Raw genomic sequence first — 16,642 nt, forward strand, 5'->3', positions numbered from 1 at the left:
TTAGTCTTAAAAAGGGCAATTTCAAGTAGGATTTTTCAATGGTAAGATAAGGTATTGCCATACCCCAAATCAATGTAAATTAGCATCACAGGTTCACCCCCACAACACCACCAATGAAAGAGCCCAGGGTCACCCTTTGCTGAGCAGGTACGTATCTAGCTATCAGCTTGGAGCGCCTACGTGAGTGGGTGGTTACGTGTGGTTGGTTCATTCATTCTACGGAGGAGCAGATTTCCACATTACTGTTGTTACTAAGAATAACCTTAAGGAGCTGTCTACCCTTTTAATCTTCTGGAGAGAAGTGAAGTAAGGCTTTGGAGAGAGGGAGGCCCCCTAGCTGAAGGAGGTAGGACATACCCACATCTCCACTGATTATTACCTATTAATAGACAGTGAAATGTCATCGTTTTCTTGAATAATATGCTAGTAATAATATGGTCACTTGTGGACTGGTAAACTGGAACAGAGGAATAGAATGTGGTCTTTAAAACTTAGATTGGCCCTGGCCAGGTGGCTCAGTTGGTTGGAGTGTTGTCTCCTACGCCAAAAGGTTGCGGGCTCAATTCCCAGTCAGGGCACATACCTAGGTTGCAGGTTCAAGCCCTGGTCAGGGCACATACAGGAAGCAAACAATCAATGTTTCTCTCACATCCATGTTTCTCTCTCTCTCTCCCCCCTTTCCTCTCTCTCTAAAAATTAATAAAAACATACCCTTGGGTGAGGATTTAAAAAATAAAAAAACTTAGAATAATATGATATCGCAACTGAAATATTAATATGTACACAGAGAAGTGAGAATATCTGAGCTGGGAGGAAGCTTAGATACTGCAAATTGCTAGCCCATGGCTATATTCTTCCTAAGTGACTCCCCCTACCCTTCTCTCTTTAGGGTTTAAAAATTTTGTAATAAGTTACCAACAATTAAAAATTAGGAGGGTTTTAATTCTTGCCAAAATGGAACATCTGGCCCCACTGGGCTTTCACTCCCCTTGGTGACAACTGCCTGGGGCTGGGGCAGTGGAACGTGAACTTGCCCTTGTTCCGAAGTCTCCACCCAGCCCACTTCCCCTCTGTATGTGACCTGCCCTCAGCCAAGGTACCCATTTTTTTTACCCCCTCCCCCATCCTGAAGTCCTGAAGATCATCACCTTTGCTTTGCCAAGAAGGAAACTAAGGTTCCCAAAAGGTAAGGTGACTTGTCCAAGGTTGCACCAAGGGTAGAGGTGAACTGACAAATTGAATTTGGGTTTCCTGACTCTAATTGTAAGACTCTTTCCAGCACGTCATGATGCAAAACAATGTTCTTGACCTCCACACCAAGAGGTGTCCTTTCTATCCGGATGTTTTTTGCGACTTTGTGTTGGGTTTCTTTGGTGCAGGGATGACTTGCTTGGCATCCTGTGCTCTCTCCCCAGCTTCTCAAGGGCAGGAATGGGAGCTGAGTGAGGTCTGCACTTGGAGCACATTTTGAAACTGTAGACCCATAACTGGCACATTTCAAAATGACAGTCAAGTGTCCCCAGACTGGACAATAACTAACTAGTTACAGTCAAAAACAACACTTCAGCTTTTAAGCCAATGCTCTTCAAATTGTGCCCACTGAGTGTTTACCTATCTTTTCCTTCTTCCTTTCCCATAAACATCCCGTCATACAACGCCTTAAGTGACTCCAAAGGTATTAAGAAGGCAATAATACTGTAAAGTGAGGATCAGAATAATTTTAAGTACAGAAATGGAACTGTGAATGTAATCATGAGCAAGTGTTTCAAATGGCCTCCTGCAAAAAGTAATATCCATCCATCTCAGCACTAATGAAACCATAAAGAAACAGCTTTTGAAAGATGATGGTTTACCTTAAAAAGACTGTAAAACTGGATGTGGTAAAGAATCCCTTCTAAGAGTGTTACATCTGGCTAATTAATAAAAAGCACAGTTTGTGTATTACTTAAGCACAAAAAAAAAAAAAAATCAGGCAGAAAGTGATGATAATGGTATGTTCATTAAATTGGGATGCTGGCAGGAGAGGGCGTTTTCTACCTTATGGACTCTATCATGGACTGGTCAAGGCCCACGGAAAAAGCAGGCCATCGGGTGTAAATTTGTATGGTAGTGTTTTACAAAGAATCCTACTGACCTAGCAAACTAGAAAGTGAAGTAGGGAAATGAGTTTAGAATTTAATTTGAGGAGATTGGCGAAAATCTAGCATGGTGGTTGGTATCTAGTAGACTCAGTCACTGTTTCTTAGATGGGTGTTTTGATGGCTCGATGGACAGATGGGTGGATGGATAAAGGATGGAGGACAGACAAATGAAGGGGTGGACAGATGAATGGAGTAGATTAGTGAACAGATGGCTGGGTGGATGGATGGACAGACGGACGGATGACGCACTGATAATGGATAGATGGACAGATGGAAGTATGGACAGATACATTCATTATATATACATATAGCACTGAAACCTTCAGGCATACACTCAATCGGGCCATGGTTCCTTTGAGTGACATTCACTTTTCTTCATTCAAATTTTTATCTGGTTTCCTCCAGTCCTCTCAAAGGGACAACTGATTGGCCATAAAACCAAGATATACGTGATTTCTCCCCACTAAAGTCTACCTACAGAAAGCAGGCTCTACCATGTGGCGATTAGTGGAAGCGCCTGCACAGGGCATGGGAGGAACATTTAGTTTGGGCTGCATATTCAGAAGGTTGCCTCCAACCCAGACCTTGGGTTTTATCTCCAAATGACAATAACTATGTAGTCCCAGAGATACACCAACAGGGTCATAAGAAGGATGGAGTTCATTATGCAACCAAGTCCATTGTAAGTTCTTAACGCGTCATGATTTCTGTTACCCTGTTTTGGCCTTTGTCTGTCAGTCAAGTGGAAGCTTAACATAAAGCAGTGGTCCAGGCCTGCCTCTGTCTCTCAACAAAAAGGAAAGATACATCAACCATTTTGGGGTAGAAAACTGTGCAACAGGGAAGGACAAGACTCAACATATCTTCCTGTCTTTAACTACTCAGCGTCAGTATTCTTCAACAGGGCATTGGACATTTGAAATGGGATAGAAAAATGCGGTGGAGTTGGAAAAAAGAAACCAAATAAATTCACAGTTAAAAGTAGCAATGCCAACCAATGAAAATGATTCGCCTACCATGTTCCAGATAAGAGGGCGTACCTTCCGAGGGGTCAAGCCTCCGAGCCCTCCGCCCATGCTTGGAGTTATTGTGGACAAACATGTTATCAGAGACTGCCAGGACATGGCCATCCACATTGACTGTCGTAGACACCACGACCTGGAGACAGAAGAGAGAAATGAATGAACATTTTAATATAAAAGCATGGAGGGTAATAAACTCAAGTTAAATAAATAACAGCTGGGAGCTGAAGAAAATTGCATAGCTATTTCACATAATAACTGGTGCTTATGCTGTACAAGTTAACAAGAGGAGCTATTGATGAGTGGGTCTTTGGCATGGAACGCTTTTGATGCAGTTTTAAGTAAAATTGCACAGTTTATAGTTATACAGCAGAAGGTACACTGTTAACCATAATTTTAACAAGAGGATCTTTATTAGCATATTTTTTTACACAAGGGTGGTTGTGTTTCACCTAAATTACCCTTCAGTTTAGACACTGAAGCAGATATCACAGTTGATCATGCAAATAAAAAATCTTTTGAATCTTTAAAATATCCCCCTCTCCCCCCACCTTCCCCTGTGTCAGGGTTAAGAGGATAGAGAAATGAAGGGAGCCTTCAGTGAGAGCTGGGGTGCAGCCCTCTCTCCTGGCTGTCTTTCTGTGGTTTCTCGTACTTTTTTCTCCCTACATTCTTTCAGTTAATCAGACCAAAGCCTCCCTTGCCCCCATCACCACCACTCCCCCCCCAAAAAAATATCTGCTCAGTAAGGATCTTAGATCTGTGTTTCAAAGCCCCCCAAAGTGGTGGCACCAGTCCACGGTACAACTCGCATACCCTGGCCACCTCATAAACTGACTCTGAACTCAGTTTTCCAGAAGGGACGCCGGCAAAGGTGTTTTCTCAGGGAATTTTGACTAAAACAATGAGAAGAAATGACCTACACTTCTCCTTATATTAAATGGGGAAGCGGATTAAAACTGAAACCCACAGAGATATGTTTATTCATGCGACCTCTTACAACCAAATATAATAATTGTCTGTAATTGCAGCTTCGGCTCCCACCTCGTGCTTTGACATGGGAAACAGCAATCAGCCAGCTCCTGTTTAATCCACCTATTATGTTGACTAATTAACTTTGCTCGACAGTTTATTTCTTCCTCCATTATCAGCCCCTGTCAGCCGCAAGCACCCCGCAGCATAGGGGGGACCTCGGGCTCTTTGATTGATCACCGATAGATTGACATGCAGATTAATTTAATTAGAATCACCTCACTTGAGAAATGAAAGACAATGGCAAGAGGGCTAATAGATCTGCTCTCATAATGAGGCGAGTCTCCAGAGCCAGGGCTGAGGATTTCTGATTTATTTTGCTCAATTCCCCAGTTGCTTGGAAAGACTCGCACTCTAATTGTTCTTGGTTCTGAGAGGCATTAGCCTCTGAAGAGGTGAAACACTTTACCAGGATTGGCACACACTGAGGCCCCCATTTCTGGGGAAGCCTTTTCTCCGAGTTGGCCAAAGGGGCACCGAATTCTAGAAAATTGGGCAAGGCCGTGGTTTCGTCACCTGAGTCGGGCAGAGGGGAAAATGCTGGGCCTTGGCCTGGGCCTGCAAACTGTCGGCCCTGCCTGACAAAGCGGCCCCCTTTGTGGATCCCTACACCCAGCAACACCTGCCAAACTTAAAAATTCCCCTGCTCCCCACTTTGACCTAAAAGCACCCTGGCAAAATATGGCAAGTTCCATGCCCCCCAAAACCCCGTCACAAAGATGGCAACGAAATGTAGGCTCCCCACGGCATCACGGGGTTGGGCGGATTTGATTTGACGGATTTTTTTTTCCTTCTAGGCCCTCACCTCTGCCCACCTGCGGCCCTGCTCCTTACACAAAGCCTTTAGTCTCAGATCCGGATGCAGAAGTGAGGACACGGCCTCTGGTCATCTCACCTCCCAGGGATGACTGCAGGGGGCTCCCATGGGGTCCCCTAAATCTTCCCTCAGGGCCCTCACAGTGACTCTCAGCAGGAGCTGGACCATCCCCAGATTTTATTTTTAACTCTATTTTATTAAAACGCAGAGTAAATAATTGAGAGCAGTGTCCTTAGTCACTGTGAAACCCAAAATTCCAGCCAGGGCAAGTCATTCCTGGGAGGAGAGAGGCTTGACGGGGCAGTTTGCAGCATGGTTTTCCTCTCTCTTTGTGACCGACCGACCAGATCTCACACAGAGCGAAGCTTATGTGTATGTCTCATAGACTGCAGGCTACTTTAAAAGAAGGAGCAGGAGCAGGAAGGGGTTAAGCAACTGTTCTATTCTTTTCAAAGAATATTATGTGTGGTGGCAGACACAGTCCATATTATTTGAGGCAACGGAAACTTGCTTTTCTTTTTAGTTAGGGAGATGACTTCGTGGGACATTTACAATTATATAACAGAGCTGGGTCTTTCAAAGAAATTTTGATTTACTACGAGACCACAATCAAGTGGGCACTGGAGTCGTTAGCTGAACTATAAAAGGAATCCCAAACGGTAACTGTTTCCAGTGCCAGGAAATACAGAAAGTGGTTATTCTAGACGTCTGTCTTCAGAGAAAAAAAAGCAATGACAATTCAGCATGCACCTGTAAGACGAGGCCCTGCAGGCTTAAGGCTTAAAATATTCAGGATTGTTTAAAGACAGTTTCATCTAATCTTACAACTGACCAAAAATGACAGAAACTGTTAAGGAAACAAAAATACTACACCCTCTATGTGTTTTTCTTGGAAAGAGAAGGATCACCAAGACTACATGTGTGATAAAATCATTTCATTGAAAGATTAATTAAAACTGGAGAAAGATAACACAGAGATTCCTCATGCTTTTTTAATTTCTAGAAAATAAACACGCAAAATGTGCCTCAGAAACTCTTAACTTCCCTAGCCCTGAAATAATTTCTCTCGTTCCAATTTAGAAATGATCAGGATATATTTAAGTAAAAATATAGGCTTAAATTAATCCTCAGAGAAAGTTGTAAATTTTTTTAAAAATCTCACTGTGAAATGCAAAAGGGCACTGAAGTGTCCTTTAAAAAATAGGCCCATGGTAGGAGGGAAAAGGGCCTTTACAGTTTAACACAAGATTAATGAGGTGCTGACACATTCATGCAGGCAAGGGGACAGACAGGCCTGCCAAATCTTCAACATTCCCAAATTTTGTCAACAAAGCACAGCTTGAATTTGGGACAGATAAACATGGAAATGATTTTACATTTGGACTCGACCACCCCTTCCCTCTCCTAATCACTTCTTCATTCTCCTGCCCAGGGAAAGACATGAAGGGAATCTGAGGAACAGGTATATTTAGAATTTTACGAGATCTGATAGAATTAGATCTTTAGTCTCTAGAATTGCACTGTCTCATACAGTAACCACACAGATGGCTATTTAAGTGAAATTGAAAATTCCATTGTTCCCAAGTCTCCATGACCACATTTCAAGTGGTCAGTAGTCACATGTGGCTAGAGGGCAAATAGAGAACATGTCCAACTTTGCAGAATGTTCTATTGGGCAATGCTACTGTAGAATGGTTTTGAAATAAATTGTTCCTATTCACTAGGATGCCCAAGTTATGTCTCCTGAAATAAGTATTAGTCTAAGTGGACATGTTTAGGATTGTATACATGTTTATTTTTTGGAATCAAATTTCTATTGGGGGGCAAGGGCATACCTTTTTAAAAATAGCAAACCAGAGATGTGCTGTTGAGTATCCAGTATGTTCCATGGTACCTTCTATCAGGGTTCAACCATCTAAGCAAAGGTATTCAGTGTGAGGGAGTAAAATGGGCAGGAGAGAAGTTTGCAGCTGCCCTTGGACTCTAGAAATTTTAGACTGATGTCTTCAAATTCCTGGCTCAGCTCAGTAGTTCAGAATCTTCTCTGCTATATCCTGAATCTAGATATTCCTAAAGCTTACTATTTTTACTATTTACCCTGTTCTACTTAGAATTGGGGGAAAAAATCAACACAAAGTTTTTGATTCTTGATTCCCAACCTTTTCTGGTTGATGTGACTTTGAGCAGGTTAACTTAACCTCTTGGAGCCCCCGTGTCCCTGACACACAAGTTTACTGTGGGGCTGACATTATGCAAAGTGCCTAGTGTAGTTCCTGGTTCATACTGAGCACTCAACAAACATTAGTAACAATACTTATATAGTTGTTGCTTGTAAAGATAGTGGTGATGTCTCCCAAAAATGTTCTAGAGAACATGTTGGGCTGATGATAATCCAAAACTTTGTGATTGCCATAAAGAGGACCCAGCCCACACTGTTATTCTAAATAAAAAGACACAGAAATGATCAGTCTAACAACAAAACCATTTTAAATGGTTTCATTTAAAAAAACCTTTGTGCTCACAACATGTAATTGTATAATTTAGGCCTCTTGTGATTTAGAGAATCTTGCTTTCTAGAACTCATCTGCATCTCAGCCTCTTACATTCTGGGCTTAAGACTCAGTGAAATCTTACTGCTTTGAAAACAGTCTATAAATTACACAGCTCATCAATTCAGTCTATTGTTCCCAATATTTCATAGGAATGAGGAGTTCCCTGGGAATTTTGTTGTTGGTTCATATTTCCTCACTGTCATTCTTCAGGTTGTCCCTCGTTCCTTCATATCAAGCAGGAAACTGTGTATGTCCCAATTATATTATCGGAGATTCATGAAGCATAATTTCTGTCTCATGAGCAGATTTTTCAAAAAGACACAAGTAGCTGAATTCAGTCTTGGGTAGAAGGTCACATTAACAGAAGTAGCAGCTCATGCGGGAGAAAGAGTTATGACCAAAGCCCCCCAAAGAATTGAGATCTGTATCTTCAAGCATTTCTACAACAAATATAGAATCAGGGATAAGGTCAGGCGATAAAAATATCTTTAATAATTGAATTTAGAATATCTTGGTAGTAAGTACCTCCCTCTAAAAAAAAATCACCACTTAAGCAAGTTAATTTTAATTTTTTTTTTTTTAATTATAACTTTTGGCTTTCAATGCTGATAAATGGGAACTCAGTGCAAGGAAATTCATGCTAAAGTTGGCCTTTACATGGCTTCCCTATTTCTGGGTTTAGCTTATTCTACATTTGCATTAATTTAGGGGCCCTAATATAAGGCACTGAATGCATTGGCTTTAAGTAAATGAAATAAAAAGGCATTAAGCAACATTCCACAAACTAATACTCAGCAATAAAAAGAAACAAACTATCGATACACATGGATGAATCTCCGGAGAATTACACCAAGTGAAAGAAGCCAATACCAAAGGTTACATGTTCATATTATGGGCTGAATTGTGTTCCCCTGCCCAACAAATCAATATGTTGAAGTCTTAACCTCCGGTACCTCAGAATGTGGATATATTTGGAAATGGGGCCTTTAGAGGGGTGATTAAGTTAAAATGAGGCCTTGAAGGTGAGCCCTAATCCAATCTGAGTGGTGTCCTTCTAAGAAGAAGAAATTTTGACACACAGAGGGAGACACCAGGGGTGTGTGTGCAAAGAGGAAAGACCATGTGAGGACACAGTGAGAAGGTGAACATTCACAAGCCAGGGAGAGAGGCCTCAGGGAAAACCAACCCTGCTCACACCCTGAACTTGGGCTTCTAGCCTCTCAAACTATAAGAAAATAAATTTCCATTTTTAAAGCATGCAGTCTGTGGTATTTTTTATGGCAGCTATATAGCAAACTAATACACTGCATGATTTCATTTTCATAGCATTCCCGAAATAACAAAATTTAAGAAATGGACAACAGGTTAGTGTTTGCCAAGGGTTAGGGACAGAGGGAAGGGGGATGTGGCTGTCATTAAAGGGTAATAGGAGGATCTTTGTGGTGAAGGAAATGCCCAATATCTTGACTATGGTGATAGATACACAGGCCTATACGTCATAACATATAGAACTAAAAACACACACAGGCACAAATGACTACAAGTAAAGCTAGAGAAATGTGAAAAAGACAGGTGGATGTATCCATGTGCATATCCTGTACGAATATTATATAGTACAATGTAATACTGTACTATGGTTTGGCAAAATATTACTACTGAGGACTATGTAACAGGTACACAGGATCACTCTATATTATTTCATACAACTGAGTGTGAATCTACAATTATATCAATAAAAATTCAACTAAGTAAAAGGCACCAGCCATAAGATGTCTTTCAGTAGGTGAAAGGATGCACAAAACTGGTAATCCATAGAAGGGGATTTTATACAGCAATAAAAAGAAATGAGCTGTCAAGCCATGAAAAGACATGGAAGAGCCTTAAATAGATATTGCTAAATGAATGAAGCCAACCTGGAAAGACTATCTACTATGACATTCTGGAAAAGGCAAAGGAGTTTGGGAGGTGGGAGAAAAAGATGGAGAGGCGGAACACAGGGGATTTTAGGACAGTGAAATATACTTAATGGTGGATATATAACATCCTACATTTGTCCAAATCCACAGACTACATAACATAAAGAGGGAACCCCAGTATAAACTATAGACTTTAGTTGACAATATGTATCAATATTAGTACCTCAACAGTAACAAATGCATCACACTAATTAATGTAAGATGTTAATAGGAGAAACAGGGGAGGGGGGATTGAGGGAGTCAATGGGAACTCTCTGTACTTGCCACTCATTTTTCTGTAAACCTAAAGCTACTCTACAAAATAAAGTCTATTCCATCAAACTTCTACCCTCCACCCCACACAGTGCACATTCTCTACCCAACCTGTCTGCCGGACCACACATTAGAGACTCCCTGAATGCTGGTCACAAGAGACCCAAGAGATCAGCCGATCTAGTGGCTTCTAACTAAGAGTTTTCAAAGGTAGTCATGGGGACAGCACTGCAGAGAGGGAATCCTAGATTCATCCATAGCGAGGCTGCACACTGAAGCATTCAGTAATTTTCCTTGCTGACATGGGATCAGATCATCTCCATATGGAAACACTGGTTATCTCAGGCACACAAGAAGCTCTGAATTGGTAGTTTCACATGGCTTCAATTATTTTAAAATAGAGAGGGTGAATCTTACTCCATAAAGGCCATTAGGTTGAAAAATATGTCATCACATCAGGTTCATAAGCGAAAACGACAAAAGAAATCCTCGGTAGTTATGACACCGCAAACCTGCCCAACACTTCCTTTTTCAAATTGAAAAACTGAGGCCCAAGAGGTTTGAAAACATCCTCAAGGTCACAGGAAAAATTCTCAGCAAACCTGAAGGAAAACTTCCAGACTTCAGGTCCAGTTCTCACGCACAACAGCCTCTGGCCTCTCAGTACACTCTCCTGGCTGGAGTCCTCTCTCCCCGCCTCTCCTGGGATCTTCCAGGGAACATCTCAGGCATCTAAGTGACTGGCTACACTTTAAGCATTATTTACATAAAAATGGTCCCCAGCAGTAAAGTCTTCATTAACTTTGTCCTTTAAAATATCCTTCACTGATATGGAAGGGGACCTTCTCTAAAACCTGCCCGATTGCTCGTTTCTATCTGGTTGAAAGATCCCAAATAACTTATTAAAAATCATGGAGAATGAATGAACCTACAGGATGTAACGGAGTGAAACTGCTGGGGTATGAATTAAATCCACACTTTAAGGCTCGAGGCAACACTCTCTCTTCTTCAACAGCCAGACAAGGATAGATAGTTCTAAATCCTCAGATGCTTATGTGAAACTAACCTGGATCTTTGTAAACGAGACTTGGTGTCTGTCTCCTGAACTGTGACACATGCTACACATAAAAAGTTCATCCGTGACCTGAACCTTGTTTTTCTCTCTCCGGATCAGGATACTTTTGATGACTCCTGACAGTGTCATTGGTGTTTAACCGGTGTTCTCCATTTACGTGTTCCCACTGGCCTTTTTAAGTAGCAGTGAGCCAAAACATACAGAATTGCCTTGTGTGCTCTCTACCAACGGGCTGTGGCACATGGATGTTGAAATTGGAAACAAGAAAACAGCATATGGCTCAACAACTCAGATTCCAGGGTCCGGCACTCCCGAGCTTGAACCCCAACTTTATCACTTACTAGTCTGTAACCTCAGACGAGTCACTTAATCATAGGAATAAGCCGTGAGCCTACTATGTGCCAGGCATTATTCTATGTATTGCAGAAGTAGTAGTGAGCAAAACATATCAAGTATTTATCTGTCTTGATAAGAGCTTAGGTCTTATCAGGGGAAGAACAGGGTTTTCAGATGTAAGTAAATGAGCAATGAAAGCAAATTTTGGATGTGAAAAGTTCTAAGAAGAAAATAAAATGGGGATGGGGTGATGCCTAGGTGGGAGCTATTTTTGATTGAATGATTAAGGGATGCCTCCCTGAGGAGGGGACATTTTAGCTGAAATATGAGTAATAAGAAGTATCCAGCCAATCAATGAAGTGAAAGAATTTCCCAGGGAGACAGACTAGCCAGTGCAAAGATCCTGGGGCAGGAATGAGGTTAGCATATTGGGGAAAGAGAAATGAAGGGTGAGAAGGAAGGCCAATGTGCTTGTTTGGAGCAAAGTAAACAAAGCAAACAAGATAAAGAGCGATAGAAAAAATAAGTCAGATAAAACATGCAAAACACTTAGTACTACCGAGTCTCACACATAATAAGAGCTCTCTAAAAGTTACAACTTAAAAAGTGAAAGCATATAATCATATCTTTTGTTGGGAAGTCTCAGTAAGTATTGGCATCCTCAGAACCAATACCCACGGGCAACACTGATCAAACCAAACATTTTAATATCTATCTTTTAATGTATTTTACTTTTTTTTCAATAACTACTGTACTTAATGTAGGAATTTATTTCCTTTAAGTGCAGAGCTACCACTCAACAAATCCAGCTCATAAGGATTCCTTCTCACTGATGCATATTTTCTGCCGAGCCCCAGCAGAAGGCTCATGCCAAGACACATATTTGCCCAATAAGCCGTAATGGTTTAATATATCAGGTTGAAAATCTACCATTTGTATTTACCATGTTCTGTGAATTAATCCTGGATTCGGAAACTGTCATTAGAGCTGCTTTCAGTATAATTAATCAGCGTGGTGCATCCTGAAATTATTCCGTATGGGTAGAGTGATTGCAGCCCGGGCCCCTAGCATTCTGTTGGTAAAGAATTTAATTGCGAAATGTGCTGTGTGTCAAAACAATATGAGGCAACATGAGGGTGGGGGACAGTGGGGGAGAAGGAAAGGGGATGAGACTCTTTCCTTCTTTATTTAAGTGCTTTTCTGAGCAGACCACAAGTGCAGAGGTTGGGCATGTATTTTAAGAATCCTCTAAGGATACCCTAGGACATATTGATTCAGAGCCTCTGTGAGTTTCTGAATAAACAACAAGGATCCTCCAAAATTTATAGAATTCACACAAAAAAGGGGGGGGAAGGGGCAGAGAACTGCCTTTTAATGTCATTTCCCATGTCATTGTTTTAAAGGGAACACACATTTTTGGCGGGAATTTGGGGTGCACAACCTGGTGGTTTCTCCTCGTATTTTCTATCCCCACTCCTAGTGCCAAGGAAGTGAAGGAAGGGTATTCATCCGCTCAGATAAACGTGAATTCGTGAATTCGGGGCTTGCCATTCTCTCTGCTCAGGAAACTCCTCTGGCTCTCCTCAGGATGATTTATTCTTACCCTGTGGCTCTGAGTGTAAATGTCATCTCCTCAGAAGCTTTCCCTGCTCACCTACTTTAAAGTAGGTTCCCATCACCCATCCCGCACTTATTCTTGCTCATAATACCCTGTCTCATTTTCTCTGTAGCAATAATTACAATCCTTCATGATTGGCAATTATTCATTTGTACACATTGTGGAAGCTGATGGTAACTGTTCTGTATACATCCGTTTCCTCTCCTTCTCAGGCTGTACGACTAGACATTTGCAGACCTCCCTTGCTTATGGTAGATGGCCAGGTGACAAATTCCTAGCTGGTGAATGTGAGCAGATTTGACTAGGATTAGTTCTCAGCCCAGGGTTTAAAGAAGTCCATGTGCCCTCTCGAGACAACTAGGCCCTAAAGGACAGTGGAGACAAAAAACGAAAAGAGCCCAGGTCCCCATATCACCTCCTGAATGAGATCCGCTCACCAACGGAAGCACCTGCCTTCTACCATTATGTGAGCAAGAAATAAGCTTTTGTTTTCCGTGAGCCATTACGTATTCTTCGGTCTATTTGTTACAGCAGCTAGTATTACCCTAAGTAATAGACCCCACCTAGAATACGAGTTTCATTAGGACAAATGCTCTGTTTTTCTTGTTTATCACAGTATACTCACCACCCACCGCATCCATAAATACCACTGAGTGCGTGCACGCCGGAATGAATGAATACGTCTTACATTTACATTCACATGGAGTCACAGAGCTAACATTTACACATATAGATTTATAGCCTGTGGGAAAACTTTGTGGAAGAGATAAGATGGATCTGGAAATGTGTACTCCACTTCCCAGCCCCCAGGTGCTCCGGCGCCTACCGCAATGCCAGCTCGCACCCAGCCCTTGCTTCTGCCCTCACCATCCTCGCTCTGCCAGCCCCAACCAGGAAAGCTATTGATAAGGAGTTAAGTCTTAACCTTGAATTGCCTAGTTCCTGTCAGTTAAAAACCAGCCCCGTGTCATGGTTTTAACACAGTCCTGTGACATTAGCATCTTTTTAGTGTCAAGATGAAGAAGCGGGCTCATTTAGCCCAGTGAATTTCTCCCTGTCATGAGCTGTTTCCATCCCCAGCTTACCCCCACCTCCCCACGCCCGCTGGAGCTGAATGAAGCCTGTATCCCCTGTTGTATTTAAGCAAGTTTGCTACCCTAACCACAGCCTGGGGATTTCAAAAGAAAACATCCATTGTAAATTAAAAAAAAAAAAAGATTGTACCAGATTTTCTACAAGGTTTATTCCATGCTGCCTTAAAGTATGAACATAGTCGAGCTCTGCGGAAAGTGATTAATTTCTCGAAAACGCTAAGGTCGCCCTAATTGACATGACCTGTGTAATTAAGCAGTCTCTGTTTACACACCAGAAGCTCGGCCGCTGTGAGGCTGAGTTTGCTTGACAGAATGTCTTTACGTGTCAAGAGATCAACAACCTTTCTTCTGTCCTTCTCAGTCACCTACACGGGCCCCTGATTGCTGTTCAGAGGAGACACGCTCAGCAGGCGGCCCGCGAGCATCCCAAGTGGGGCAAGAGGGAAGGAGCCCCCGTGACGGCTGCGAGGAGCCGCTTAACGGGCGAGAGAGCGCATTTTCAACCAGCCGTCTCCAGGGCTGATTTTCAACAGCACTGGGAAAAGCCACGGGAGATGCAAAGAGGAAGCCAGTTCTCTCGTGCAAAGAAGACACTCTCTCACTCCCCCTCACAGGCAGCAGCAACAGAGAAATATTTGAAACCAGCTTCCCAATTAGCGTACCACGAGAAAAATAGTGGAAATTACGTCCTGTTCAAAGGAAGCCTTCGACCACTGTCTGCATGAGGCATCGCTAGCAGTCAGGATGGCTGCAGGGAAGACTAATCTTCCCCCTCTTGGTTAACTCCTACGATCTGGGAACTACGGCAGGATTTCTTAACAGAGTACTCGGAGATGTCCCTTTACTCTGAGGGACCGCTTACTCAGGCTCCATCTAGGCAAGGGTAAGGGCCCTTTCTCACCCTAGAGAACTGGCCTAAACCTTCATAGCTTAAGTGAAGCTCAGGCAGTCTTCTAAGTAGTTGCTTCTTTCCCAAAGTTCACACAGTTACAAGTTGACCAACACCATAGCTCTGTTCAGAAATAAGGCTCAAGTTCCTCCCCTTGCACACGACTCTCTACCCTCTGCTTGGTGAACTTTGGTGGTGTTCCAATGTTCTTCATCCACATGGTAGCTTCAGGTTCTATTAGGGCAAACAACTCTTTTGAAAACCCCTCTTAGCTTTCCCGAGACTCCAGCACACATCCGTGGGTAGCCGCTGTGGCTCTCAGATGTTGAGAGGTCTCTTTACTAGGTGCCTGCTGGCAGGCTCTGGACACGTCCCTTACAGTTCCCCAACGTTAGACAACATCTGAGTCAGACTGGCTGGGTTCAACCACTGCCTCAATACTTAGTAGATGTGTGACTTTGGGCAACTTGCTTAATTTCTCTAAGCCTCAGTTTCCTCCTCTGTAAAATGGGAATAATCTATACTTACTCATTCCCAACAGGGATATCGTGAAGATAATATGGACACAAACATAAACAGTCATCTCCCCAGCACTTAATGCAGTTAGGAGTGAACCAGGATAGGGAACACAGGAAGGGAAGCCAGCTTGGGATAGAGGCACAAAGAAAAAGAAATAAGGAGGGTGACAACTGAGTTTGGAAATATCCAGCAGGTAGCTGATGGCTAGGTCTGAATTGGGGTGTCAGGTGTCAGGGAACCTGACTCAAGAGTTCTCAGTGCCCAAAATATGGTTAAGATGCTAGAGGTAGAGAAGATCCTCAGAGACCTTACACAGTAAAAAAAAAGTTCTGAATCTCAAAAGGAAATTTAGGGAACATGACATTTATAGGAGAGCAGACAAACAGCGTCTATTGGAAGGGGCTGAGAATGAATGAATGTTGTTATGAAATCTAAGGAAAAAGATGGATTCAGGAAGGATGGAGTGGCTACCAGCATGCAGTGATACAGATAAACACAGGAGGAAAAGTCATGAAAGAAACAAGGCTGGAGACAAACTGAAAAGGTTGACTAAGGGATACTTGAAGTTTTACTTGAACTATACTGAGACAATTCGTCCATTCTCTGACTGCATAAATATCCATGTGCCTACATGCATAAGACCATGTGCTAATTGCGTAAAATGATAATGAAATGTGTAAGCATACACAGATACAAAACAAAATAAGTCAGTATTCATTCTGCCATAGGCTCCTTCAATCCTCTGTCAGGAAGAAACGAGTGGGTGATGGGTACAGAGCAGGTTAAACCTGGGATGCAACAAGAAAGTTGTCACTGCTGACAGAGAGAGATACAGCTCTTCTTCAACTAAAACACTGACTGTATGGTGGCGCTAAGGTACCTGCCCCTACTGAGACACATCCACCTACTTTAGGACCAGTTGAAGAATCATAGGAAAGAGCATTGTCAGGGTTCAGATAAATCATGTATTTGAAGGACAGTATGGACCTGTGTTGGGCAGCTCTCATGCCTAGTCAAAGAGTGCACCCATTGAGATAGAAGCAATGTCACCATGAAGAGTCTGCCAGAGGTCATCATGAATAGGACAGAACCAGTGATTCTCAACCAGGGGCAATTTTGCACCCCTACCCCAACCAGGGACATTTGGCAAGGTCTGGGGACATCTTGGTTTCTTGCTTTGTTGTGACTGGGGGAGGGGAGTATCTCTACTGGCATCTAGTGGTAGAGGCTAGTGACAACTGCTAAACATACTCCACAAGGACAAATCATTCCTTCCCTCCCTGCCTACCATCCCCAAAGAATTATCCAGTCTAAAATGT

General features: G+C 42.5%; 1 protein-coding gene across 4 annotated transcripts in view; it reads right to left on the minus strand.

Annotated features, from left to right (window-relative positions):
- Positions 1–16,642, minus strand: part of EBF1 (EBF transcription factor 1) — a 372,993-nt gene that overhangs the window by 121,317 nt on the left and 235,034 nt on the right. For 2 of the 4 annotated variants that reach the window (XM_087816956.1, XM_087816955.1), the window contains exon 8: positions 3,182–3,299. In XM_087816956.1, coding sequence (XP_087673082.1) covers positions 3,182–3,299 — 118 coding nt within the window. Of the gene's footprint in view, positions 1–3,157; positions 3,300–16,642 lie in introns of all 4 variants that reach the window. The other 2 variants (XM_087816954.1, XM_087816953.1) reach the window with 1 other exon arrangement.

Source organism: Miniopterus natalensis, chromosome 4, assembly GCF_054644295.1.
Source record: "Miniopterus natalensis isolate mMinNat1 chromosome 4, mMinNat1.hap1, whole genome shotgun sequence".
Taxonomy (NCBI): domain Eukaryota; kingdom Metazoa; phylum Chordata; class Mammalia; order Chiroptera; family Miniopteridae; genus Miniopterus; species Miniopterus natalensis.